This window comes from Eptesicus fuscus, chromosome 6 (assembly GCF_027574615.1).
Source record: "Eptesicus fuscus isolate TK198812 chromosome 6, DD_ASM_mEF_20220401, whole genome shotgun sequence".
Taxonomy (NCBI): domain Eukaryota; kingdom Metazoa; phylum Chordata; class Mammalia; order Chiroptera; family Vespertilionidae; genus Eptesicus; species Eptesicus fuscus.
Window position 1 is genome coordinate 100,338,096 of NC_072478.1, and position 25,053 is coordinate 100,363,148.

Sequence of the window (25,053 nt, forward strand, 5' to 3'; positions counted from 1 at the left end):
TCCCTAATCCGGCCAGAGGCTAGTATTATTGCTGAGCCTGGTCTCTTCTCCCAGTTGGCAGGCTGGTATTTCTTTATGCAGCAGAAGGAGAGACAGCCTGTCCCCTGCTAATTCTCTCAGCTCTGGGGCCAGCCCCCCTCTTCCCCAGGAGACAGGGTCTCTCCTCAGGCAGGACATACCTCTTCTGGCTTGGTGCTCCAAGGTGGTGACAGTCCCTTTTCATTTGGAGGGGCCCAGCAGGTCACTGTCTGGCACCCCACCAGGCTGCCACCGCCTGCCGGGCCGGACTTCACTGGCCACGGCCTGCTTCTGTCTGACCTGTCAGCGTGCTCATCGAGATGGAGGTTGATGGGGGTGGGGGAGGAGGAGACCAGGGCTGAAAGAGGCCGGACACAGCGGGCGGAGGGCGAGCGTTTGGGGAAATCGGTGGCTGAGATCAGAGGCCCCTGCTCTCTGTTGTCACCGGGTTTTGTAACAGAAAAGGGGGAGACAGCAGCAGCCACAACAGAAATCCCCCAGGTACAAAGCACATGGCCCTGGGCTAACGAGGGTGAGGCCGAGCCAGAGAGGCCTGTCAGGGAATGCCCGCGGTGGCAACCAGATCAAGTGAGATCATTTATTCCTGGAGGCTCTGTCTGCGCTGAGGAAAGACGGGGGGAGTGGGGTGTCAGGGGGGTGACGAAGATGAGAGACACAGAGAGAGAGAGAACAACAACCTGAGAACGAGGCTGTTTCCTGAAGTCTCAGCGCTTCTCCCTCAGTGCGCTCCAACACTGACAGGGCACCTTTCTATGACTGTGGTTGGAACTGAGGGTAGAAGCCGAGAGTGTGGGCTTCAGAGGTAGACAGCCTAGGGAGGACCCGCTCCTCCATCATTTACCAGCTGTGTGATTGCAGGGAGGCCCTTAACCTCTCGGAGCCTCCGTTTCTTCATCTGCAAAATGGAAACCATGGGACCCGCCTCAAAGGGTTCCTGTGCGCCCTGCTGGGTGACGGCTGGGTAAGGACACAGGCGCAGGCACAGAGGGATGGAGGCGGCTGGCGGCGGGCGGGGACAGCCCTGGAGGGACCCACCTGAGTCAGAAGTGTGAGCCGGGTGAAGTTAGGAGCCGGGGCAGAGGGCCGGCTAAAACATCCTGCATCCCAGTTTCCCCAACAAGAAACCGCCCTTGGACGTGTGTTTAAGTCGTTCCTCTCCTGGTTGGCCTAGCCCTGCCTTAGATAGAAGAGCTTGGCTCGGGCACGCAGCATGTCAGGGTGTCGGGCCCAGTGGCTCCTGTGTGTGGGCCATGCAAGGTGTTTAAAGCCACAGACCTTCCACAGCAGCTTCATGCGGGATTTGGCTTCAAGGAGCAAGACCCAGCCCACCATGGAGAAGTCATGTGGTCTTAGGCGAGGTATTTCATCTCTCGCTACGCGGTGTCCCGTTTCTCATCTGTAACCAAAGGTGCTAATGATGCCGGGATTCTGGCGGTGATTTAATGAGGAGACGCATGTGGAGCGCTCAGCATGGTGCCTGGCGCCTAGGAAGCTTTCACAAGTGCCGACCGTTAGCTCTCATTAGACGTGGCTGCCATTGATGCGTCATCGTCCCACTGACCCCGAGGATGCTGTCCCCTCGTACGGGGTGCCTCTGCTGAGGGGCGCTGGCTTTGGGAAGCACTGGGAGCCCACGGACAAGGTCTCTGAGCTGAGGTGCTAGTGATGTGGTTTATGCTGGGCCCGGTCACCCACAAGCCAGCATTTTATGGAAAGGTCGCTCAAGCCTGGGGCTGCTGCTCGTGGTTACGGAGTAGATAAAGGTTTAGCTGGTCCTTTCAGAGATGGAGTCCCCAAACCTAGAGTCCTATGTTCACATGAAGTGCTTCCCAACCCGTATGGCACTGGACGTATGCATGCTCTGAGCCTAAAGCGGTCCGTGGTCAGGAAGTGCTGCAATGTGACATTAGATTAAGGTGACCAGATCGTCCCGCTTTGGGCGGGACAGTCCCGATTTTTAACAATTTGTCCCGCATCCCACGGCGTTTTAAAAAAGTCCCTATTTTTGGAAAGATTCTTGTTAAAAATCGGGACTGTCCCGCCAAAAGCGGGACGATCTGGTCACCTTACACTAGATTCGTAATGCATACGCACACATAAAGGCTCTGAGAAGGCCTGCTGTAAGGAAACCCGCCTAGCTTGGTCTCACCAACATCTCCCAAACTGTATTTGACAGCAGGTCCTCCTAACTTTCAGGGAACCCCTACTAGAGAGACAGCATTTGGGGAGCCGCTGTCATCCCTCAGGGCAGAGGTACTGCTCTGGATATTTGAAGGGTGTTTTAAAGAATTCAGAGCAGAAGGTCTTGAGCTTTAGTAAGCGAAAGAATCATCATGGCGTCTTCTTGAAAATGTAGATTCCCAGTTTCCATGCTGAGGAATTCAGTAGGCTGGGTGACAGCAGGAATTGGCATTTTAACACCCCTATGTCAGGAAGCACACCTTGACCAGCAGCAGGTTAATGCCTGGCTTCTAGAAATACGGTGCTCAGAACAGCAGTGTCGGCATCACCTGGGAGCTTGTGAGAAACACAGGCTCTGAAGCCCCACCCTAGGACCACAGAATTACAATCTATACTTTAACAAGGTCCCCAGCGTTCAGTTGCTGGTTAGAATTTGACAAGCATTGGTTTAAAACATTTTTGTTGAGGGTGTTTGGTTTTGTTTGGTTTTGTTGTTCATTTACTTGGCATTTTGACAAAAAAAAAAAACATTTAAAAACAAAACTGGACACACTCTGCGAGCTCTTTGTCATCAAATTTCTACCATTCCATACCCCCACCCCCATGCATGCATGTGGGGTCGACCAGATGCCCCAGTACCTTCACAATAAAGCCAGAGTCATATTGGACGTCCTACCTGAATCATACCCCTGCCTTGGGTAACAGTGCGTGGGTTTGCCTAAGCAGCCTTTCCTTTCTTTCCCACATCCATCCTGAAAAATAGGAAGTCCAGCAAAGCAGCTCTCAGCGGGGCCTCCACTTTGCCAGATCTCTGGGGGGGACATGATTGATCTTCCACTGCTAAGTCATCAGAAAAGCCAGAAGATGCTTTGGGGCAAGGAGCTCTGGCCTTGGAATTCAGAGACTGACAAAAAGAGTTGGCAAAAAGCAAGAGGAACACTTCCAACAGGCCTTCCAGAGGGAGCACAAATACAATTTTACTTCTTGCAATATTTAAGAATGGCAGTTGCTCCGTGGGCCGAGGGGGGGACGCCTGAGGAACAACGGTCCATCAGGCAGCCCGAGTATTAATGGCAGGTGAAACCTTCCAAATGAGCACCCTGTCAGCCGATCTATTGCTTTAAAAGGTTGGCAATGCGGGAGACCTAACAGAGGCAATGAAGAACTAATCTCATATTGCCAAGTTAAATCAAGTCAGCCTTGCCCATTCCTTTCACTTCTTAGTTACATCAAGCCAAATACTTTCAATTATCCCTCACTTCCAACTTGTCAGCAGGCATTGGGTAAAATGCAAATGGAACAGTGCCCTTCCCTAGTGGCGAGCAGGAAGTATCATTAAGAGTAGCCTCCATTTATTGTGCTTTTTCCCTGTGCTAGTGCAGTGCCTTCATCACCTCATGTCACATGCACCGTCTTTAGCATCCCTGTGATCTTTGGTGAAGTAGGTGCAGTTAAGTCCATTCTGTATCGGGGAAAACGACAGCCGTCACAGAAAGTCAGTCACTTGCCAAGGTTGCGTAGCTACCTTGATAGAATGATAGAACAGGTTCTAAAACCAGACCATTCTGACTCGTATTCTTTTTGCTATTTGTCTAACTGGGCAAGAGCCCAGCGCTACCCTGGGCAAGTGTGCCTGAGCTTTGCAGTGCCCTCCTTGAAATTTTCTAAGTGTTTTTCCAATGGAAGGGACTGGCCAGGGTCAGCAGTGCTGTCTGGGAGGAGCACCCCAACCCAGAGTAGGACCCCCATTTGCCATGGTCCCCTTTCAGGGTGTTCTCTGACCCTCTACCATCCCTCACTCCCAACCCCAGATATGTAGGGTTGACCAGATGCCCAGGCCCAATGTCCAACCTCCATTTCAGAGGGCAGATTGACTAGTAGATTGCTCCTGCTGGCTGGAAGAGTATTTCTTTTGCAAGATCATGTGAGATCAGACTGTCAGAATGATACTGATATGCTGATTTGGGCAAATCAAATTGTTTATAAAGAGAAGTGCCTGGCAAAAGACTATCTGTCATGGGCCCCACACACATTAGGCATGGTCTTTCAAAAGCTCACCTTAACACAAAATAACTCCCAAGGCAGAACAAATCCCACGGTTGCCATATTTCTTTTCACCCAAAAGCCCCTTTATGTTTCTGCTAAAATTCAGGAGACATAAAGGGGCTTTGCCAGGCACAGAGCAAAGAGGGCCCTCCAGCCGCCAGTGCTCCTCCTTCATTCCCATCACAAAGAGCAAACAGCACAGCTTTCTTCCTTCTTGCCTCGACTTGTTGCCTCCTCCCTTCTCTCCAATGCTCCATTGATTGTCCAACTCCCCTATCATTAACTGATCTCAAACACAGCCCGAGGATTTACTGGGTGCATCACCTGGACTCCTTGTATTTTTCTTGGGGACAAGAGAATTTGGCAAGCACCTCACTCTGTCTGCTAAACAAACTTAAATGGTGCCAAAAAGCCTCAAAAAGAAGGAAAGACATAGAAATTATACAGAGGCACTCAGTAGGTTACTAAGTGCTCACAACTGTTCTGCATGGATTATTTTAGTTAATCCTCCCAGAGTTCCTGTGAGGGATCACCATCATCATCACTACCATCACCATCACCATCACCATCACCATCAACACCATCATTACCACCATCATCATTACCACCATCACCAAGATCATCACCACCATCACCATCATCATCACCATCACCATCACCATCATCATGACCACTTTGAAAATGAGGAAGACAGAACACAGAGAATTTGATATCTTGCCTAAAGTCAGTCTACTGGCAAATACATAAAGTGCATAATCTTCATTACACACCTTCATGAATTTTTATATATACATTCACCTATGTAGTCAGGTGAATAAGATAAATATCAAGAATATTCCTACCACCCATAAAGTTCTCCTATATTCTTTCCCATCCAATACCTCCCCGTAAAGGTACTATAATGGTTAACTTTCTATCACTATTGATTAATTTTGCCTGGCCTTGAACATCCTATAAATAAAGCAGGATGCACTCTTTAAAGCCCACACTTTAACCAATCCACTCCATGGCCTCCTGGTCCAATGAGGAGGGAAGGTGGATTTGATGGTTGGTGGTGCCTTTCATGAAACCATGATCTGGAAATAGCAAGGCTCAGTTTTTCAGTCTGAGCTGCTGACCAGCCTGGGGTTGTGTGCAGACCCTCGCAGAGCTATCTATGGTATCTGAAGCGAATTGTTGGCATCGATTGGTGCCACCCCTGTAACAAAATGAAACTGAGAAAAGTAAATTTGGATGTTTCTCTGAAGCCTTTAATACCCAAGAAAGCCAGAGAGTTCACACAGGTTGAAGAGGGAGTCACTTGCATACCACACTAAAGGGAACAAAAGGCAGGGAAAATTGAACAAAATCCAATGGTAAGCCACCGAAGCTTCCAGGTAGATAGTGTGGTCCCTGCAGCCCGCATTGCAGGAAGTGAATTCCCAGGCGTCTTAGTTCTCATGTTGATTCCTTTTCAAATGCTCATTTCAACCAACCAAATTCTTCCCAGCTATAAAAGTAGACAGGCCTTTGGAAGTGATCAAGTCTCATGGCCACCCACACAAACAGTTGATGGGCATCCACTGTCCTGTCTTCTGACTCTTTTTTGGAAGGAAATATCTCCTCCCTTTGATGACCAAGCATGATGATCTCATCTGTTGCCTTTTCCGACTTTTTATCCAAAGCTGCTTCTTAGCTACTTGGATAACTTATCCAGCTTCTTTGACACAGTTTTCAACTCTGTAGGTTGGGTAGTATTGTGATCATGGGGATAATACACTTACTGAGTCCTCATGAAACACGCACTGTTCCATGTACTATATACATAATAACCGCTTTAATCCTCCCAACAGCACTTTATCACATCCTCTTCTTCTTCTTCATGTTGTATATGAGGAAACTGAGGCACGGTTTCCAAGGTCAGAAGATCGGTAGTAGTTGATCTGAGATTCAAACCCAGATGCCCACAGTCTGCAGCTTATGGGTTACAGTACTGCTTCATAAGGTTGCCAGGAGCATTTAAATCAAGGATATAAATCCTGTTCAAGCTATAGCACTGATTATTACCGTCAGTCATTATTAACTGATCTCTACCTGGAAACAGCATTCTGGCCAGGGTCCAACTTACCAAGCACATACCAGTAAATGACTCTAATAATGGGAAATTAATTTATTTTCATGTCCAGTTTTTATAAACTGGGAAGTTGAAAACTTCAGGAAGTTTCTGGTTATAGTAATACCTACATTTCATTGAACAGACACTATAGGCCAGACTGACATCATATATACATATAAATTCATTTATTCCCTGTTATCACCCTATGATACGTGCACTATTCTAACTCAGGTTGTTTGTTGTTGTTCTTTGTTTTGGGGGGTTTGTTGTTGCTGTTGTTACTTTTATTTGTTTTCATTTGCTGTTGCGTTGTTTGTAACTGTTTTAAAGGTAAAGAAGTCAAGGTTCCACAGGTTGATCCTCTTTCTAAGCTCACACAGCCAAGGGGACTAGAGACAAGCTTCACACCCAAGTCCATCTGACTCCGCTGGCCAGGCTCTTCCCTCTGATGCTGAGCACATTTCTTTTTTGGCTTTTTACGTTGGGAATTCTAATTGAGAGGGTTCCATTTAGCGTGAATCTAATTTCTGCTTTCTATGCCTACATGCTCATGGAAGAGTCTGGTTTTCTTTAGCAAAAGCAATCAAAAGAATGCCCTCTCTACTGTTCCCAGAAAGTGTCTCCACGCCCATATTTCTCTGAAACGGCCATTACAATTAGTGTACACTGTCTGCGTGGGGCACACAGCCAGAGCTGCGATTTCCGTGTGTTCTCACGGAAAGCACCTACATAATTCTCCATGGTCGCATCACACAGAGTGAAGTCAGTGAGTCACACAGACCCAGGACTCTGCGGTGGGCTGGCCAGGAGAGCCTGGGTCCCTTTCCAAGGACTGCTGAGTCAGAATCAGGCCCTTCTGGAGGACTCTGCAAGCCTCTGTCACCACCCTCACCAGTGGGGAAGCCAACCAAACACACACATGAGTCGGTAGAAGAAAGAAAGAAAGAAAGAAATAGTCCGATGTCATAGGAGGGCTGTGCCATGCTCGGGCCCCTATTGAATGGAGACGTTGGCAGCTCTGGGGCCCTGAACTGGCAATTCAGAACATTCTGATTGCCCGCGTGATTGTTTGCAAGATAACTGCGCGATTGTCAGTGACAGGGTAATTTACTGAAGATTGCCGTGTCAGACGCCACGCGAGGGGCTTGCTGGCGTAAAGATGCGATTCTCATGACTGACAGGCCACTGGGAGATTGGAGTGCCAATTTAAAGTTCACGGTGTCGTCTGAAAGTGTTCGGTGGTGGCGGCCCGTAATCACGCAACATGATGAGGTCATTTCAAGCGTCACGTGTGCTCACACCTAATAACGGATAGGACCCCAAACCCACCATCTCTGAAGCAGATGCATGTAAATACATAAGAGGAAATCATTTATATGGGGGTTCCTCTCTCTCTCTCTCTCTCTCTCTCTCTCTCTCAGCATTTGCCATTTGCCCTTGCTGATGTGTTTGTAGGACATCTCCTGCCAGACAGGCCCTTGAATAAAAAGCCCAGAATACAAACCAACAAAATAGTGGGGAGACTTGGGGGCCACACTCCTGAAGTGCTCACAAGTCCAGAGCCACTGGCAGACAAGAGGGGGCTGGGGGAGGAACATGTTCAGGGCTTAATGGGAAAATTGTCTTAAGTTATTAGCTGAGCTGCTGAGTCCTCCCGCGGGTTGCACGGAGTGGGTGTGTGAATGAGTTAGGGGTGGGAGGGGGCGCGTTCCCTGCTTCCGGAGGAAAAGGCCACCAGAGATGGATGGAACTTCTAATGCGAAGCGGCCGGCGGCCTTAAAGACATCTGTAGCTCTAGGAACAGTGGGTTTCTTCTCACGGAATGAAGTGCTGCCAACATGGCTCAGCAGGATATTTTTTAATCCAAAGGAGGCATTCCGCGGGAGATTCCCTCTTTCTAGGGAAGGTGGTCCATGGAGGGTGATGTGAAAGGATGGTTTCTTTTCTTTCCCTTATTCTGCCAAGGGCCCTGGGATCCACTGGCCAGTGGGTCTGAAACAGTGGCTCAGCATCATCCCACGGCTGCCGGTAAAACCCTACGGGACGTGGCGTGGGTGAGAGATTTGGGGGTGCGGGGAAGCACCCGGTTCAGCCGGCACCTCGGGCTGAGGTGTTCAGAGCCTCGACTTCGAGAGTCTCTGGATTTAAAGCTTGTGTGCCTGCTCACCCTCCTGTGCCTGCATTTCTAGGAAATTGTGTAAATCTCATTTGTGTTATGAGACGCACGAGCCACATATGCCCGTGTGGAAAATGAGAGGCTAGTTTTAGTCATCGAAAGCGGGGCAAAGCATGCAACCTCCTAATTTGTTTGCTAAAAAGAAAGGAGTGCATTAAAATAATTGTACATTAATGGCTAAATTACAGTGGAACTTTGGTGGAATTGCATATTTCAATTTGGTTAGGGGGCCTAAATGAGAAGGGTAATGCCAAAGACATTGCATTGTAGCAAATGTAAAGCACACAGCCAGGCCTCTGACTCAGCATCCCAGTGCAAATGTTTGTCAGTCACAGCCCAGGGTTTGCCTGTGTGTTCCTATGATGCTAATTATGGCCAGAATGCGTTGGTCTCAAATCCAGGAGGGGCAAGAAAGATATTCTCCAAGCCCCTCCACTGTGTTCCATCAATCCCCAGAAAGGTGAGTAAGGGTTGGTCAGCTAATCCGCTCTAGTAGGGAATTCCAAGGAGCACACACTGCCCTAAACATCCCCACCCTCTGGGTTAACGAACAGGTGAGGAATGCGAAACAGTCACATAGTCATTCAACAAATGTTTGTTGAGCGCCAGTTCTGTGGCTGACATTAAACGAGGCATGAATATAGAAATGAGTAAGACACTGTTCTTCCCTGCAAAGAGCTCAGTTTCTAGGCAGGAAGACAAGCATACAGAGGTAATTGATTCTAGTACAAGAAAGTTGGCATTAACAACTGTTTCTAAAATTGATGGTGCATTAGAATCACGTGAGAATCATGTTTAAAATGCAGCGTCCAGGACCTGCACCTGGAGGCTGTCGCTGGGGAGGCCAGGGGCAGGCCCTGGATTCTCACAGGACTGTGACGCAGAACCATTCTTGAGAACCTCTGATTCAAGGATACACAGAACAGGAACGCCTAACCTCGCCAGGGACACCATCAGGAAGGTTTCCTGGGGGACGAGGGGAGGGAGGCCATACCTCGCTCGGGGTCTTAAAGGATGGGTCATATCTGTTTCCCCCACTATACTGTCAGCTCCTTAAGGACAAACACCATCATTCTTGGTTCTTGGTTCCCTGTTTTATTTCCAGAACATGGATGGCACTCAGACATTTTTTGAACGGTAGATGAGCAAATAGGAATCAGCCCAGGAAAGGGACCGAGGGGTGGGAATCTAAGCAAGATGATCAGGATATTCAAAGTCCTGCAGGTAAGCAGTAAGGTAGCACCAGAAGCAATTGGGTGAACTCATGGCTTAATTCCGGGGTGTTCAAGCCAAAGCTATTGGTTGGGCTTTCCTGGCAAATGTAAAGCCACCTGGTCAGCAGAACCCTCCCTGGCCCAGCGGGAGCAGGATGCCCTGCTTTTCTCCCCAATACGAGACATAAGGAATCCCATGCATTTTGGTTACTTGTGCACCCTGAGAACTGGCCATGGGTCAGTTTTTGTGCTGTGCTGTTTTAAAGCAAGTGTATGTTTTTATTCCCAAGCACTCAACGCATACCTGCTTAGAATAGAAAAAGTAGAAACTCCAGGAAAGAAAAATAAAGGAAGAGAAGCACACTTATCTACGACCTGGGGATAACCATTTGTCAACATTTTCAATTATTTCCGTTCAGTCTTTAAGTTTTCTCTGCACATAAACTGGCATTACACTGGGATCGTTGTGTGAAATGATCAGGCCAGGGCAGGGTCCATGGCCTCGGGACAAAGGCATTAGCATCTCTGAGCGGGTTTGTGCCCTGAGGTGCACTGACCCATCTCCGCCTCTGCCCTTCCAGATGGCCTGGTGGATTGCCTGGACCCGGACTGCTGCCTGCAGTCGGCCTGTCAGAACAGCCTGCTCTGCCGGGGATCCCGGGACCCGATGGACATCATTCAGCAGGGCCAGACGGACTCACCCGCAGTGAAGTCCTTCTACGACCGCATCAAGCTCTTGGCAGGCAAAGACAGCACCCACATCATCCCTGGAGACAACCCCTTCAACAGCAGGTAGGCACTCTCTGTCCTCGCAGGCTGCTGAGGTCTCTGCTTCCCTCCCTGTGAGACGGGACCAAGTGCTCCGGTTTTACTATGGGCCCCGGGGGCCTGGGAACTACCCCAAGGTCTGGTTCACAGGAGGCCCTATCTGCTTTGGGGGTCGATCTCCGGAGGATTTGGCCGTCAGAACCTGCTGGAGACACCTGTTGGCAGCGTGGTTTTTAGATCATTTTTAGGCTCTATTATTTTGTGATATTATTGGTATTATTGAAGTGCCCCTTTATCATACCTCTGATTGTGGCTTTTTGTTTGGTCACTGCAGAAATATTTCATTCTGTGGAGTATTAACTTGATAGCATAACTTATTCTGGCACCTGAGAGTCCAGATGATGCCAGTGGGTAGAATTTATTGAGCACCTGTGATGAGCCAGAGACTGTGTGTAGATTTTCTCTGATCCTCCCGGCAACCCCATCAATTCTGTCTGCTAATTGCCTGCTGTGTGCCAGGCATTGTGTCAGCCAGTGTATTGCACCTCTCCTTCCAAACTGGTGGGGTTTCTCTTGAGTTTACTTTTGCTCTCGGTTGCTCATTTGAGGCTTGTGAATATTCTAGGAACAAATTCTGCATTTATTTTATAGTCAGCGTGGCCCCTTCCACCACTCTCCCCAGGACATGTTAGAAGTGTACCCAAGGGCAAGAGTTGGCTTTGAGACACTGCCCATCCCCTCCTCTCCTCTAGGCACTGTTTTTGTTTTTTGTTTTTTAATATCTTTTTATTTACTTCAGAGAGGAAGGGAGAGGGAGAGAGAGTTAGAAACATCATTGATGAGAGAGAATCATTGATAGGCTACCTCCTACATACCCCACACTGGGGATCGAGCCCACAACGCAGGCATGTGCCCTGACCGGGAATCTAACCGTGACCTCCTGGTTCATAGGTGGAAGCTCAACCATTGAGCCACACCGGCCGGGCCTAGGCACTGTTTCTGATTCTGAGGGTGAGAAGGACAGGAGATGCAGGGATCTTCTTACGGCCTGCCTGCATATAGCTCAGCTCACTTTTGGTGGGTCTGGGTCCATACGTCAATTGTGTCTGCAGATGGGAGGATGGCCAGCACGACCTTCTTGGGGGCGTCCCACCCTATCTCCAAGCTCCTTCCCACGGAGAAACAGCACCACTGCTTGGGTCCTCTTTCACAAAACCTCCAGGAGCTAGGAACGTGAGCAGGTGGTCCTGGCCCCCTGGCTGCCGGGCCATGCCATCTTCCCCTTAGGTCTCTTTATCCTCGCTTAGTTCTGTGTAGCGCCAGGAGCACCTCAGGAAGAATGCTGCTTAAGCGGCTTGCATCCAGAAAAGAAAACATCAGACTTCATTTTATACAAGCTCCTATCTTCAGAAGGGGTTCTCTTGGAGCCCCCCACCCCCACTCCATTAGACTTTGGGGAGAAGGCATCCTCAGGCCAGGACTCAGACCCCACGCCTCCCTGGAGAGGCTGGGATGGGAGGTGGGGGTAATGGTGGAGCTACTTCATCCAACAACCCCTGAGAACTCCCTGGGAAGTGGTGCAGCCCCAGTTCCTGGCCGCTCTTGGAATACGAGGGTTCCAAGCAAGCTCACCTTGGGCCAGCCACTCGAGCCTCTCTCTTTTCTGGTTTTACTAACAACAAAATAGAAAAGGGAAAAAAAAATAATCTCAGCCCTCTTCTATTTCAGCCCTGACCACTCCACCCGCCACCCCCAGCTATATGTGTAGAATATACCACACACAGCCATATTATTTTAATACAGGAACCCTTCCCTAAGAAAAATAAAAGAAACCACAAATCTCTGACCAAAAATGTATTTTCTCTGCTTGTTAAATCCTGGCTCTGGGGCAGGGATTCTGTGGGGGTGTTTCCTTTTTAATTATGAACATAATTCCTATTGCCAGAGACCCATGACTGGCCCTTGCACTGGGCCATAGCATTCCGGTGTGGCGTGCTATACTGCAAATGCCCCTTTCAAAGGCTCTGTTTCTATCAGCTTCCTGTTATCATTTCATTAGTCATTTCCTGCTATTCTCCTTTTCATACTCTCTCCTCACTGCTCCTTACCATTTCCTCTTAGCTTCCTCCCCAGTAGTCAGTCTCCACTTGCAAAAGACGCCTGGGGCCAAGATGCAGGAGAGCAGGCAGGGACTTCAGAATATTTGGTGGCCCAGCCCCAGAGATCTGGGCAAAAGAAACTTGCTTTAGAGGACGCTCACCACCCAGAGAACCCACGCTCCATCACGTCGGCGTGGATGCATAGTTCAGAAACACAAAAGGGTACTTCAAAGACAGAGGTTGAAGTTCACCAAGCATGTGAATCGCAGTACATTGTCAAATAATGAAGAACATAACTAGAGTTAAAAAAAAAAATGTAATCCAAAACTTCTAAGAAAGCATTTCCCCTAGATAATAGCATACAAAAATAACTGAAATGCCTTGACTCCACCACTATAATTTATAGAGCAGATCTCACTATCTAGATAATGTGATAATTGTTACACATCAATAATCATAAATAGAAATGTATGGATAGCAGGTCTGAGCGCAAGCTTTTCTGCAAATCGACTGCCTAGCAGCGATAGGAAGCCAGGAGCAATGAAGAATTAGAAAAGTAGGGGGTAGAAATCAGAGGCAACCCAGCGACTCCTATTCCTCTCGCTCTCTGCCAAGCCTCCTGCTACAAGAATGACTTCAAAGAACTACCAGTTGTGTAAAAAAGGGAGGGGAGGAAGCTCCTAATTTTGTTTTCTCATCGCAAGCACTTTGTACCTCGTGGTCATCAACACACGTCATGGATCTTAAAATCGTGCCTGGGAAGACCTGAAGAAATCTTAGTCTGAGCTAAGATAAGGAACCAGAAATTGAACAAAAGAATGATTTGCATAAATTAGTTTTCCGCTTTCAAAAGTCTCCAGCATTGTGGTTGGAACCAGCTAAAAATGGGCCTCGTTTGTTAGGCAGCCAGTAGCAGACAATTAAAGCTGTCAGTGGAACGTCTCAACCCTCCTGAGATCGCCCAAGTGTTGGAGTTGAACAGTTGGGGGTATTGCTAATAAAAAGGAGAGGTGCTTGGAGAAAGCATCCCTCCAACTGCGGCGTCTCCTGGGACTGCAGAATTAAGTGCATTCCAAAAATTGAGCCGTTTTGGACAAGATTCTGGCAAAGAGCGGGTCAGCTTGATTACCTAGTCCAGAAGCTGGGAGTGTGTCCAGGAACCTGGAAAACCCTCTGCCTTTGCCAAGTTGCCCAGTGGCTTAAAGGCCCGCAGGACAGCTGCCGACCTGCCTGGCAGGCTGGGGCTCGGTGCAAAGGCGGAGCACGTTAGTCCACTTCTCCATGACGTCGAGAGATTTCAGGTGAGAGGGGGCTGTGCCTTCTCCCTCCGTGGATTCCGAATAGAGTATGGTGGAGTCTCTGTGGCTTCTTGGATTTCCCAGGAGCAGCTGGTGGGACAGGAACCTCTTGGGGAAGCTCTAGTGACTGTCGCCTGGAGAGAGGGGAGCTTCCTCTGACAGTGGGAAAGGGTTGAGTGGGATTTCAGCCACCTCCCCTGCTTTTGAGATAGCAGGAATTTGATATGAGAAATGCATCGCCACATGGAATCCAGAACCCAAGATAGGCCTACCAGGAAATAAACATACAGCTCCGATATTCCCTTCTCCTCGGGCAGTCATGGATTGTGAGAAACTCTGCTCTTAAAGGGCAACAAAGAGCAATGTATGTAAATGCCCGGCCTCATCATAACCCTCTGTGTGCTTCCCGCCACCCCCTGCCATCCTGGCCAGGAGGAGGAGGGCGCACTGCCTTCCTCCCCAGACAAGAAAGGGAATGAGTCGCAGCTGCTGAGGCACTCGCCCGAGCAGAGTACTCTGTGCCCAGCTGCCCAGCTAAGGCACAGCCTGAGTGACGGGGGGCAGCCTGAGGTTGGGCCACGCCATCATATGGTGTCTAACATGAAGCGAGGCCAAGGGGAGAGAGATGTGTGGGGGGGATCCCATCGCCACACCCAGTGAGTGAGATGCTGCCCTGGGTGTCACTCCAGCGAGTCGCCAGTCCTGCTCCTCAGGTGAAGCGGGCATTGAGGCATCCTCTTGCCCACACCTGTCTGTGAGGTGCGGTCATGTGAGCCAGAAGTTAATGTGGAGAGTCTTGGTCTTGCCTTAGGGACCAGATGAGGACGGGGGGGGGGTGGGGGGAGGGAGGAACAGTGGCGTTGAAGAAGGGGAGGGAACTGGACCCCTGTCTCCTTGCTCTCCAGGGTGAGGCTCGTGGCTCAAAGGCCTGTTTCTTTTTCTCTCAGCTTGGTTTCTCTCATCCGAGGCCAAGTCGTAACTACAGATGGGACGCCCCTGGTTGGTGTGAACGTGTCCTTTGTCAAGTACCCAAAATACGGCTACACCATCACCCGCCAAGATGGCACGTAAGTAGCTTGTGGGGCTCTCCCTCCTCGGGGTGCAGACAGAGAGACGGCGGTGCTGTTGGCTGCCTTAGCCTCAGAGGAGCCACGCGGCTGCCCAGTGCGGGCTGGGATGCCCACCAGGCCGGGGCTCCGTGAGGACTCCCCCAGAGATCGCTTTTTGCTTTTAGGTCTGATAGCAAAAATAAAAATAAAAAGTAGAATAGCCAAGCTATGGAGGGCGGCCAACAGCCCTCCTCCATTTCCCATCTCAGGTGAACGCTTTTGTCTGTGTGTGTGTCTCTGTGTGTGTGTGTGTCTCTGTGTGTGTGTGTGTGTGTGTGTGTGTGTGTCTGTGTGTGTCTCTGTGTGTGTGTGTGTGTGTCTGTGTGTGTGTGTCTGTGTGTGTGTGTGTGTCTGTGTGTGTGTGTGTGTCTCTGTGTGTGTGTGTCTGTGTGTGTGTGTGTGTGTGTCTGTGTGTGTGTCTGTGTGTGTGTGTGTGTGTGTCTCTCTGTGTGTGTGTCTGTGTGTCTGTGTGTCTGTCTGTGTGTGTGTCTGTGTGTGTGAGTGTGTGTGTCTGTGTGTCTGTGTGTGTGTGTGTGTGTCTGTGTGTGTGTGTGTGTCTGTGTGTGTGTCTGTGTGTGTGGTGGGGGTGGGGGTGAGGGTGGATTCCGGGGAGAAGAAGGGGGAGCAGCTCCTGGAAGCTCACTCCTGTTCTAAATCAAAGGCAGTGCCGGGTGACAGGGAGCCGCGCGGCACAGCGTCCTGCGGCGAACCCCCTCTGCTTTCATCTGCGGCTCTCGGAGCTGTGCTGTCCGCGCTCCTGTTTTGAGGAGGTGGGATGTAATCAGAGAAATCTAATTAAATACATTTAGCCGCCACCCTGCTGTGGGAAGGAGCCAACCTTGGCCTATTATCTTCTGATTAGAAGCACGCACCCATGCAGCCCCCACCAAGATGAAAGCCCGTCATTTTCCTAATCCATTGGGCACGGAGCTGCAATTCAGAGACGAAGATGAGAGTAAAAGAAACTTACGGGAAGGGGGAAACTCACTCACCCTGGGCTGAACCACACACACACACTTACGTTCTATTCCAAATGGAAGAAGCGACTGTTGCTGTAAATCGGATGCAACACTTTTTCTATAAAACTTGACTCTGGAAAATCATAGCCGTGTCGTGAAATGTGCTTCTTGCCTCTCTCTGGTGAAAAGACCCGTCTTAGTGTGTCATGTCCTAAGGTACCCTTGCAGGTAGTTTCAAAGATTCCCAGCCCACGGCAGCCCTGTCCTCACTTGCCCACCTGGGAAACCCGAGGGAGACATGCTGATCCACACCACGTTCTCAATATTTGCTACGTCTCTGCGGATCTCACTCACACATTTCTGAGGACTGTGTGCCATGCAGAACTACTCGGGCCCTTGAAAATTCTTAGCATCCAGGGCTCTTGCCTTGCAAAGTCCTGTCACAAACAGGAGGACATTTCTGAGACCTCGCCCTGCTGTCTGTCCCCACTTTATGCTGCCTCATCTCCCTCAGCCACTTCCTGACTAATTATGGCCCAACTCCACCTCCCAGGTCATCTCTCCAAGCTCCCGATCAGTGACTCTGCGGCTTGTCCAGGTTGCAAAGCCATGGGAGGGACAGGATGTGTTTGGGGGTGCTCTGAGGAGCCCCGTTGTTTAGTGGCGGGTGGGTACTGCTGACACTGGCGATTTGATTCTGTCACACCAACTAGACACGACTGCCCTTCAAAACACTTGCCTCTCCTCTGTGTCCCATACAAAACCGTCCCGAGCAGCGTACATGCCCCCAAATAAATACTGGGGTGGACAAAAGTAGGTGTACAGTTGTGAGTATGCGAAACACAGAGTTCATTCTGGTATTATTACTTATCTATTAATTGTTGTATTCTTTATTATTATTAACCTACTTTTACCCACCCCTGTATATACACAAGTTTATAATAAATAAATAATTATACTGCGCATGCTCTGTTACTTACCTCAATATTCGTGTGCACTGTGTTTGTTCCTTAAAAACGCCAAAGGTGTTACCGAAATTGGGTGAAGCCTGTGGGTCGTGTGTTTTCACTGAGTGTGACTGAGACGCAGGCTCTCGGGAGCTGCCGGGAATTTGGGAATGAAATGCCTGCGAAGGGTGAGACCCAGTGGGAGAGACGCTTAAAACCGAGACTTCTCACCGTGAACGCCTCCCCGTCTGTTAATTGGGAAAGAGCGGCCTTTATTTTGCTTTTACTAGCCCTGCACCTCTGTCCAGCTCTGGAGGGGCACACGGGAATGTAGTTTAAGGATGACTGGCAAAAGCGTCAGTAACAGGGCACAGGAGGTGAAGGGGTCCAGAGGTACACACTCAGGTATAAGACAGAAATGGGCCCCAGGGTGGGTGTATCGCATGGTGATTGTAATCGTTAATAATACTGTGTTGTGTCTTTGAAAGTGGCTTAGAGATCTTTGAAGTCTTCATCAGAAGGAAAAAACTTGTGTAACTATGTGTGGGGGTGATAGCTAAGCTGATTGTGGTGACTATTTCACAATCTGTACACATATCAAATCATGTTGTACACTTAAAATCAATATAATGTCATATGTTCCATTGTATCTCGAAAAAGTTGAGGTTCTCTGAAACAAACAAAAACCCGGAAACAGCCCCGGCGGGTGAGAAGGAAGCTTTAATGCCCCTCTCTGTCCTGGCATCGTATCGCTATAGCTCCACTGTGTGTGAGCCTCACACGATGCTAAGTGCTTTACGCCAGGAGGGCGAAACACTGTCTGTACAGGGCCAGGTGGCAAATATCTTAGGCTTTGCATGACATACGGTTCCTTGTTACACCTACTCAGCTCTACCCTGGTAGCACACAACATCTCCAGAGATAAGTAACTGAATGGGCGTGGCTGTATTCCAATGAGACTTTTTATACCAAAACAGGGGATAGGCCAGGTTTAGCTACCCCTGCTCTGCACTCATCATGGTATTTCATTCTCTCAGCCACTCTGTGAAGTTGCTATAATTATCCCCATCTCAGAGGTGAAGAAACGTGGGCTCAGAGAGGGTCAGTAACTTGCCCACAGACACTCAATTAGTAAGTGGAAGAGTTTGGGTTCCAATCAGCCCGTGGGCCACCAAGGCCCAGGCTCTTCCTTCCTCCCCTACCCCCAGCCCCCACCCCCCCCCCCCCCCCCCGCATGCTCGGCCCCTCCCTCTGCTCTCAGGGTACCTGCCTCGCCTGAGGGTGCGTTCACCGTCTCAGGGAGCCCACTTCCCTCCTCTCCAGGTTTGACCTGATCGCCAATGGGGGCGCCTCCTTGACCCTGCACTTCGAGCGAGCCCCGTTCATGAGCCAGGAGCGCACCGTGTGGCTGCCGTGGAACAGCTTTTACGCCATGGACACCCTGGTGATGAAGACCGAGGAGAACTCCATCCCCAGCTGTGACCTCAGCGGCTTTGTCCGGCCAGATCCGATCATCATCTCCTCCCCTCTGTCCACCTTCTTCAGCGCTGCCCCTGGGCACAACCCCATCGTGCCCGAGACCCAGGTAGGAAGGACAAGAACCGGGGTAGGACTTTCAATACCGCCCTAACCAAACCTGGCTGGCCAACACGTCTCTCCCCGGATGGCCCAGAAACCAATAGGAAGGGGAGAAGCAAAAAGTAGGAACACAGTAGAATCTGTAGTCACTGAAGAGAAGACCGGAATCTCTCCTGGACGGTCGAGATGCTTCCAGATAGCCGTGCAAGACTCTGGCAGTCGCCAGCGCTTTTAATAAAATAAAAACAATATACAGATGTGTAATCCACCTGCAAATCGCTTTTCATTCCTGTTAGTCACAGAGACACATGATAAGAGTCGCTTTAATGATCTACCTCGGGGCTGCAACAGAGGGCATATTACATTATTGCCTCCCTGTTGCTTTATACCAATTGTCAGTGGAAGTTGCGGGTTCATATAATTACAGCCTCTCGCGGCCTCCTCGCGTGCAGCTAGCAATAAAGCCTGCTGTTCTTATTTACATCTTTTGCCAACCGTGTGGCTTTTAAAAAGAAACACAACGGTGACCAAGAATAATTATTAATCCAGAAATCATAACCTCAGCCCCTTCGCTCCATGGTGTAGCATAAAGTTTTTGGGGGGCGGGGGTGTGTTTTTCATCAGTCTTGGGAAGTGGTTCTTGCACCCCACACAGGGCAGGATGCTTTGGGGAGGGCGTTTGATGCAGTGTGTGTGCCGCGTGTTCTCAGGTCCTTCATGAGGAAATTGAGCTCCCCGGTTCCAATGTGAAGCTCCGCTACCTGAGCTCCCGGACCGCAGGCTACAAGTCGCTGCTGAAGATCACCATGACCCAGTCCACCGTGCCCCTGAACCTCATCAAGGTCCACCTGATGGTGGCCGTGGAGGGACACCTCTTCCAGAAGTCATTCCAGGCCTCTTCCAACCTGGCCTACACCTTCATCTGGGACAAGACCGATGCGTACGGCCAAAGGGTCTACGGACTCTCTGACGCTGTTGGTATGTTTGGGTTTCAAACCCCTATTGATGCTTGAATATCATCATGTATTAATTTGACCAATAGTTATGGAGTTCCTAATATGCGTCAAGAACTATTCTAGTAGATAGAAATGCAGTGGTCCATGAGACGGACAAGAGTCCCATCCATGGACCTTCTGTGCTAGTGGGGGATCGAGATAATAAACCCAAATTGGACAAGAAAATATCAAGCAGTGATACGTGCTAACACCGTGATTTGTACCAGGGAGGAGTGATGTACATGGGAACGCCTTTTATCGAAGGCGCTCAGGGAAGGCTCCTCAGGAGGTGACATCCTGGCAGAAAAAGAGAGAAGAATGGGGTGTGTTTGGAGGACAACGAGGAGGCCAGTGAGGCTGGGATGTAGTGGACAAGGAGAATATTCAAGAGAGGGGAGAGAGGTGGTCACTTTCGAGTGAGCACATGCAAATGACCCAGAATGCACCGTGAGGATCAGAAACTGGCGCTGGGGGAGCTGGAAGCCACGTGCTGTGTCTCAGGCTTTGCCTTTGAGGGGATCACATCACACACACACACACACACACACTTATGAAAGACACCCCCCCCTCCCCCCCCCCCCCAAGAGAAGTGTCCTGTGATTATCAGGCTTTGAAGAGTTGTAGGCTGTGGATTAATGTCAACCTACCCAGTATAGTTTCCTACTGGTAGAAAGCTATCTGGGTTCATTAAAATCCAGATTCCTATGTTGTTGGTTTTTGGTTTTGTTTTCCTTTTTATAAACAGGCTTGTGATTTCCAAGAACTGTAGTAAGTTACCAAAATAAAAAATCAGCATACTCAGACATTTTCACCGTAAATGACACCCTATGTTTTGTGTTAGGAGTTTTATGGTTTTAGGTTTACATTCAAGCCTTTAATCCTTTGGAGTTAATTTTTATATATGATGTAAGATAGGTGTCCGGTTTTCCCAACAGCATTTATTGAAGAGACTGTACGTCCTATCCCATGGTATAGTTTTGGCTGCTTTGTCATTGATTAATTGACCATATACGCATGGGTTTATTTCTGAGCTCTCTATTTTGTTCCATTGACCTATGTGTCTGTTTTTACTGCTAATACCATACTGTTTTGATTACTATAACTTTGTAATATAGTTTGAAATCAGGGAGCATGATGCCTCTGGCGTTGTTCTTCTTTCTCAACATTCCTATGGATTGTTTTAGGATTGTTTGTTCTATTTCTGTGAAAAAAGCCTTTGGTATTTTGATAGGGATTGCATCGAATCAGTCAATTGCTTTGAGTAGTATGGACATTTTAACAATATTAATTCTTTTAATCCATGAGCATAGAATATCTTTTCATTTATTTGTTTCTTCAATTTCTTTCATCAGTGTCCTATAGTTTTCAGTGTGCAGGTCTTTCATGTCCTTGTTTAAATTTGTTCCTAGGTATTTTATTCTTTTTTTTTTTAAATTTTAAGTAGGACAACTTGATAGGTGGTGTTGTCTTCTCCATCAGATGACAACTAATGTCAACTGGTCTTTCCTTTAGTGATTTTAGTGGACATTGATGCTTATTGCCTGGATCAATTAGGCCATTAGGATTTGCAATGGCAAAAAAATTAGTATTTTAATTCTAGCATTGCTTCTTCATTAGCTAGAATACTTTCATATAGAGATACTTTCTCTTTAACTGCTTGGTTATTTGAGATACAGTTCAAATAAGAAAGTAAGGATAAATGTTTGATTCTTTCTCTTTATTTACTAGTTTTCAGTATAATAAGTCAGTTTCTTTAACATCCTCTAATGGTGGCAAATTAATGTTTTTTAAAATACCATTCTGGCCCCAGCCGGTCTGGCTCAGTGGAAAGAGCATCGGCCTGCGTACTGAAAGGTCCTGGGTTCGATTCCGGTCAAGGGTACATGCCTGGGTTGCAAGCTCGATCCCCAATAGGGGGCGTGCAAGAGGCAGCCGATCAATGATTCTCTCTCATCATTGTTGTTTCTATCTCTCTCTCCCTCTCCCTTCCTCTCTGAAATCAGTAAAAATATATTTAAAATAAATAAAAATAAAAATACCATTCTGAACTCATAGAGTGAACTGTCTCTAATATAGTAGTTTCAATCCATGGAAGTTATTTTCTTTATGAATGCTCAGATTGCACCATCTTTGGAAGCCTCTTCAAACTGACTTCCAAATTCTTTCAACATGACCCCAGAAGATTTTTGATCTTTCCTTTCTATCTGGTGTGATAAAGTGGCCAGGCCTCATCTTGTTCATTTCTTGCTCTGGCTATATCTTCAAGGAGCCCTGATTCTTTTTAATGAGAAATCATATTTCAAGGCCACAAGCCAGGCACTAGCAATTCTCTCTGCTGCTGGGACAGTCATTGTTTCTTGGAATTTTCAGAGGACAAGCTAGGAAATATATGGTTTTTCTAAAAAAGATCAAATGCATCTTCTGTTCCTATCGACACTCCTATATCTCAGGATTTAAAAGAAGCTGCGAGAATCCCCGAAGGTGACACACGCAGTTAAGAATTTAATGTAGTAGGAATCGCAATAATAACAGTGGCTCATCTTTCGAAAGCAGCGTTCCAATTAAAAATGTACGGCCTCTTGGTGTCCTCTCTCGTGTCTCCTTCCCACATCTCTCTGAGAAATTAAGGCCTCACTCACTCCGTTTTCCACGTGGGAAAGGGAAGCCACAAGGAGGTCTGAGCCGGAGCAGAGTGAGGACTAAGCCCTTCATCTCCCGCTTCTCTCTCCCATTTGTCCCTGCGGCAAACATGGGGGGGTTTGCAGTTTCTGGATTCTGTTCCCCACAGACTTGCCCTGGAACTGGCAGGCTGGGTCTGGTGCCTGCGTGGCCCGGCACCTCTGGAATCCGGAGTGAACATTCCGAGTGCCGCCACTCAGCCAGGCTGCTGCCTCCAGTCTCCTTATAAACGAGCCACTAAGCCTAGCCGGTTTGGCTCAGTGGATAGAGCGTCGGCCTGCAGACTGAAGGGTCCCAAGTTCGATTCCAGTCAAGGATACATGCCCAGGTTGTGGGCTGGATCCCCAGTAGAGGGCATGCAGGAGGCGACCGATCAATAATTCTCTCTCATCATTGATGTTTCTATCTCTCTTTCCTTCTCCCTTCTTCTCTGAAATCAATAAAAATAGCTACTAAGCTTCCGTACGCCTTTCTCCCAGAGACTGCAAATAAATAACACAACTCTAATAAATGCACGCCGCGAACAGCGGGCTGAGGGACGCGGTCTCTCCTGTCCATCTCGGAAGGAGAGCTGCATCAGTTCTTAAATGATTCAGCTCCTGCCTCCACGTCACTGGGGTCATTTCTGAAAGCCAGCTCCTCTTCGGAAAGGTCTTCCCATCCCCACGGAGCGCCACTGTGTAAAGTTTCAGGGTTGAGTTCAGCTTGAAATTTGAATTTAATATCGTGTGGGATCGTGAGGAGAAAAGCAATCAGCCGCCTCGTTGGGGCGGGATTTGGGAGCGGGCTGGGTCTTGGGGTGAACGCGTGTTTCCGGGGCCTGAGGAGTGCGCTGCTGTCATCAGTCAACTCTCCGGTCCCCGCCGGCCCTCCCCTCTTGCCTTCCAGTGTCGGTGGGGTTCGAGTATGAGACCTGCCCCAGCCTCATCCTGTGGGAGAAGAGGACCGCCCTCCTGCAGGGCTTCGAGCTGGACCCGTCCAACCTCGGCGGCTGGTCCCTGGACAAGCATCACATCCTCAATGTGAAGAGCGGTATGTGAGCACATTCCCTTCCTCAAACAGCCTCGTCTCTCCCAGACCCTCTCTCCATTTCATTGGTAGTCTCTCCCCGCCCCTCGGCCAGTTTCATCAAACGCCCAAATACTCACCGGTTTTCCCACCTTCTCTTTTGAAATGTCAAAGAATGTTGGGCTGGTTGTCCCAGACCGTCCGCCTTCGTGTACCTCACAATTCTTCAATTATCTCTACAAATATTATCCTCCCCAATCCCACAGCCCTGGGGGCTACCCATCCTATCTCTCAGCAAAGGGAAGACATCAGATTGAAGTTTCCTAGGGTTTCTCTTCCCCACGTCACGTCCCGTGCCCTCAGCAGGCCGATAGGAGTGTCTCCCTCGGGGCTGCACAGCCACCTCTGTACCCCCGCAGGCATCCTGCACAAGGGCACCGGGGAGAACCAGTTCCTGACGCAGCAGCCCGCCATCATCACCAGCATCATGGGCAACGGCCGCCGCCGCAGCATCTCCTGCCCCAGCTGCAACGGCCTCGCCGAAGGCAACAAGCTGCTGGCCCCCGTGGCTCTGGCCGTGGGCGTCGATGGGAGCCTCTTCGTTGGCGACTTCAATTACATCCGGCGCATCTATCCCTCCCGCAACGTGACCAGCATCTTGGAGTTACGGTAAGCGGCCACACGGACGCCTGCTTTTGTTCCATCGCTGCCATGGCCACACGGCTCCCTGGGTAATCGGTGGCTGCATTGGGGCTTCTCCAGAGAATAGACATTCCCTGTGATGGGCTGAGGTTTGAAACCTAGGACCAGACTCAAGTGAGGATTTGGGGAAAGGCTTTGTGTAGCTATAAAACACCACACATGCATTTCAGGCCGTTGTCAATACCTTAGTTACAAACAAGGAAAGCCATGTCAGTCCTGGTGTTTGGGTTGGGACCCGGGTAGCTGGGTGTTATCAAACTCCCAGCCTGAATCTAATACATACCAGACAGTGAGAGAACTGCTCGAAGCTGTTGGTCCATTCCTGTGGTTTCTAAATGGGCACTTTTTAAAAATACAGATTCCTGGAGCCCAACCCCAGAGGCACCAATTCAGTCGGTCTAGAGGCCAAGGCATCCTTTGTCCTTGACAAACTTGGTAGGAGATTCCAGTGCCCATCAACGTCTGAGAACCACCGATAATTATTTACTGATCCACACGTTGATGTTGAGCAGCTCTGTGTGCGAGCTCTGTGAATTCTCTGCATCTTCCCACTTTCACTAGGATGTGACTGAGGATGACTCAGAATAGGCCATGCCAGGCAACTCCTGCCCCCTTCCCCGGTAGATTCAGTGCTTGCTGCTAAGTCTAAAGCCCAGACTCCCCTGTGCTGAACAGAGTTTCTTGGAAACTCTCTTCCCAGGGAAGTTGATTCCAGGCCATTGAACCTTGAGAGGGATCTGTAAGTAGAGAGAGATGAAATCTATAAATAGGGGAGAAATGTATTCAACAGATACTTGGGGAATGTATACTGTACCTGGGACTGGCTGGCTGGGGGGGCCAGAGGGGGAGGAGATAGGAACCAACAAAGTCCTAGTCGTTGTGTTTGTGGTCTGATATGGAACTTCAAATCATGTGGACAACTAAAAAATAACTTCAAGTTGCATTAAATACTTTAAGGAAAACCTAACAGGCTAAGGGATATCGATTATGGTGGGGATGGAGGAGGGATGAGGAAGCTACATAAGGTAAAGTGGTCAGAAAAACCTCTCAGACCAGCTGACATTTGAGCTGGGTCCTGAACGATGAGGTCAACCATGGGAGGATCTGGGGGAAAGGGTTCCAGGCAGAGAGAAGTTGTGCAGAATGTAGTGAACACCTTT

At 49.0% G+C, this 25,053-nt stretch overlaps 1 protein-coding gene across 6 annotated transcripts in view; it reads left to right on the top strand.

Moving 5' to 3' along the window:
• Window positions 1-25,053, top strand: part of TENM2 (teneurin transmembrane protein 2) — an 885,668-nt gene that overhangs the window by 805,367 nt on the left and 55,248 nt on the right. For all 6 annotated transcript variants that reach the window (XM_054718128.1, XM_054718129.1, XM_054718127.1 and 3 more), the window contains 6 exons: window positions 10,333-10,543; window positions 14,864-14,983; window positions 18,255-18,516; window positions 19,220-19,487; window positions 23,072-23,215; window positions 23,611-23,860. In XM_054718128.1, the coding sequence (XP_054574103.1) occupies window positions 10,333-10,543; window positions 14,864-14,983; window positions 18,255-18,516; window positions 19,220-19,487; window positions 23,072-23,215; window positions 23,611-23,860 (1,255 nt within the window). The remainder of the gene's footprint in view (window positions 1-10,332; window positions 10,544-14,863; window positions 14,984-18,254; window positions 18,517-19,219; window positions 19,488-23,071; window positions 23,216-23,610; window positions 23,861-25,053) is intronic.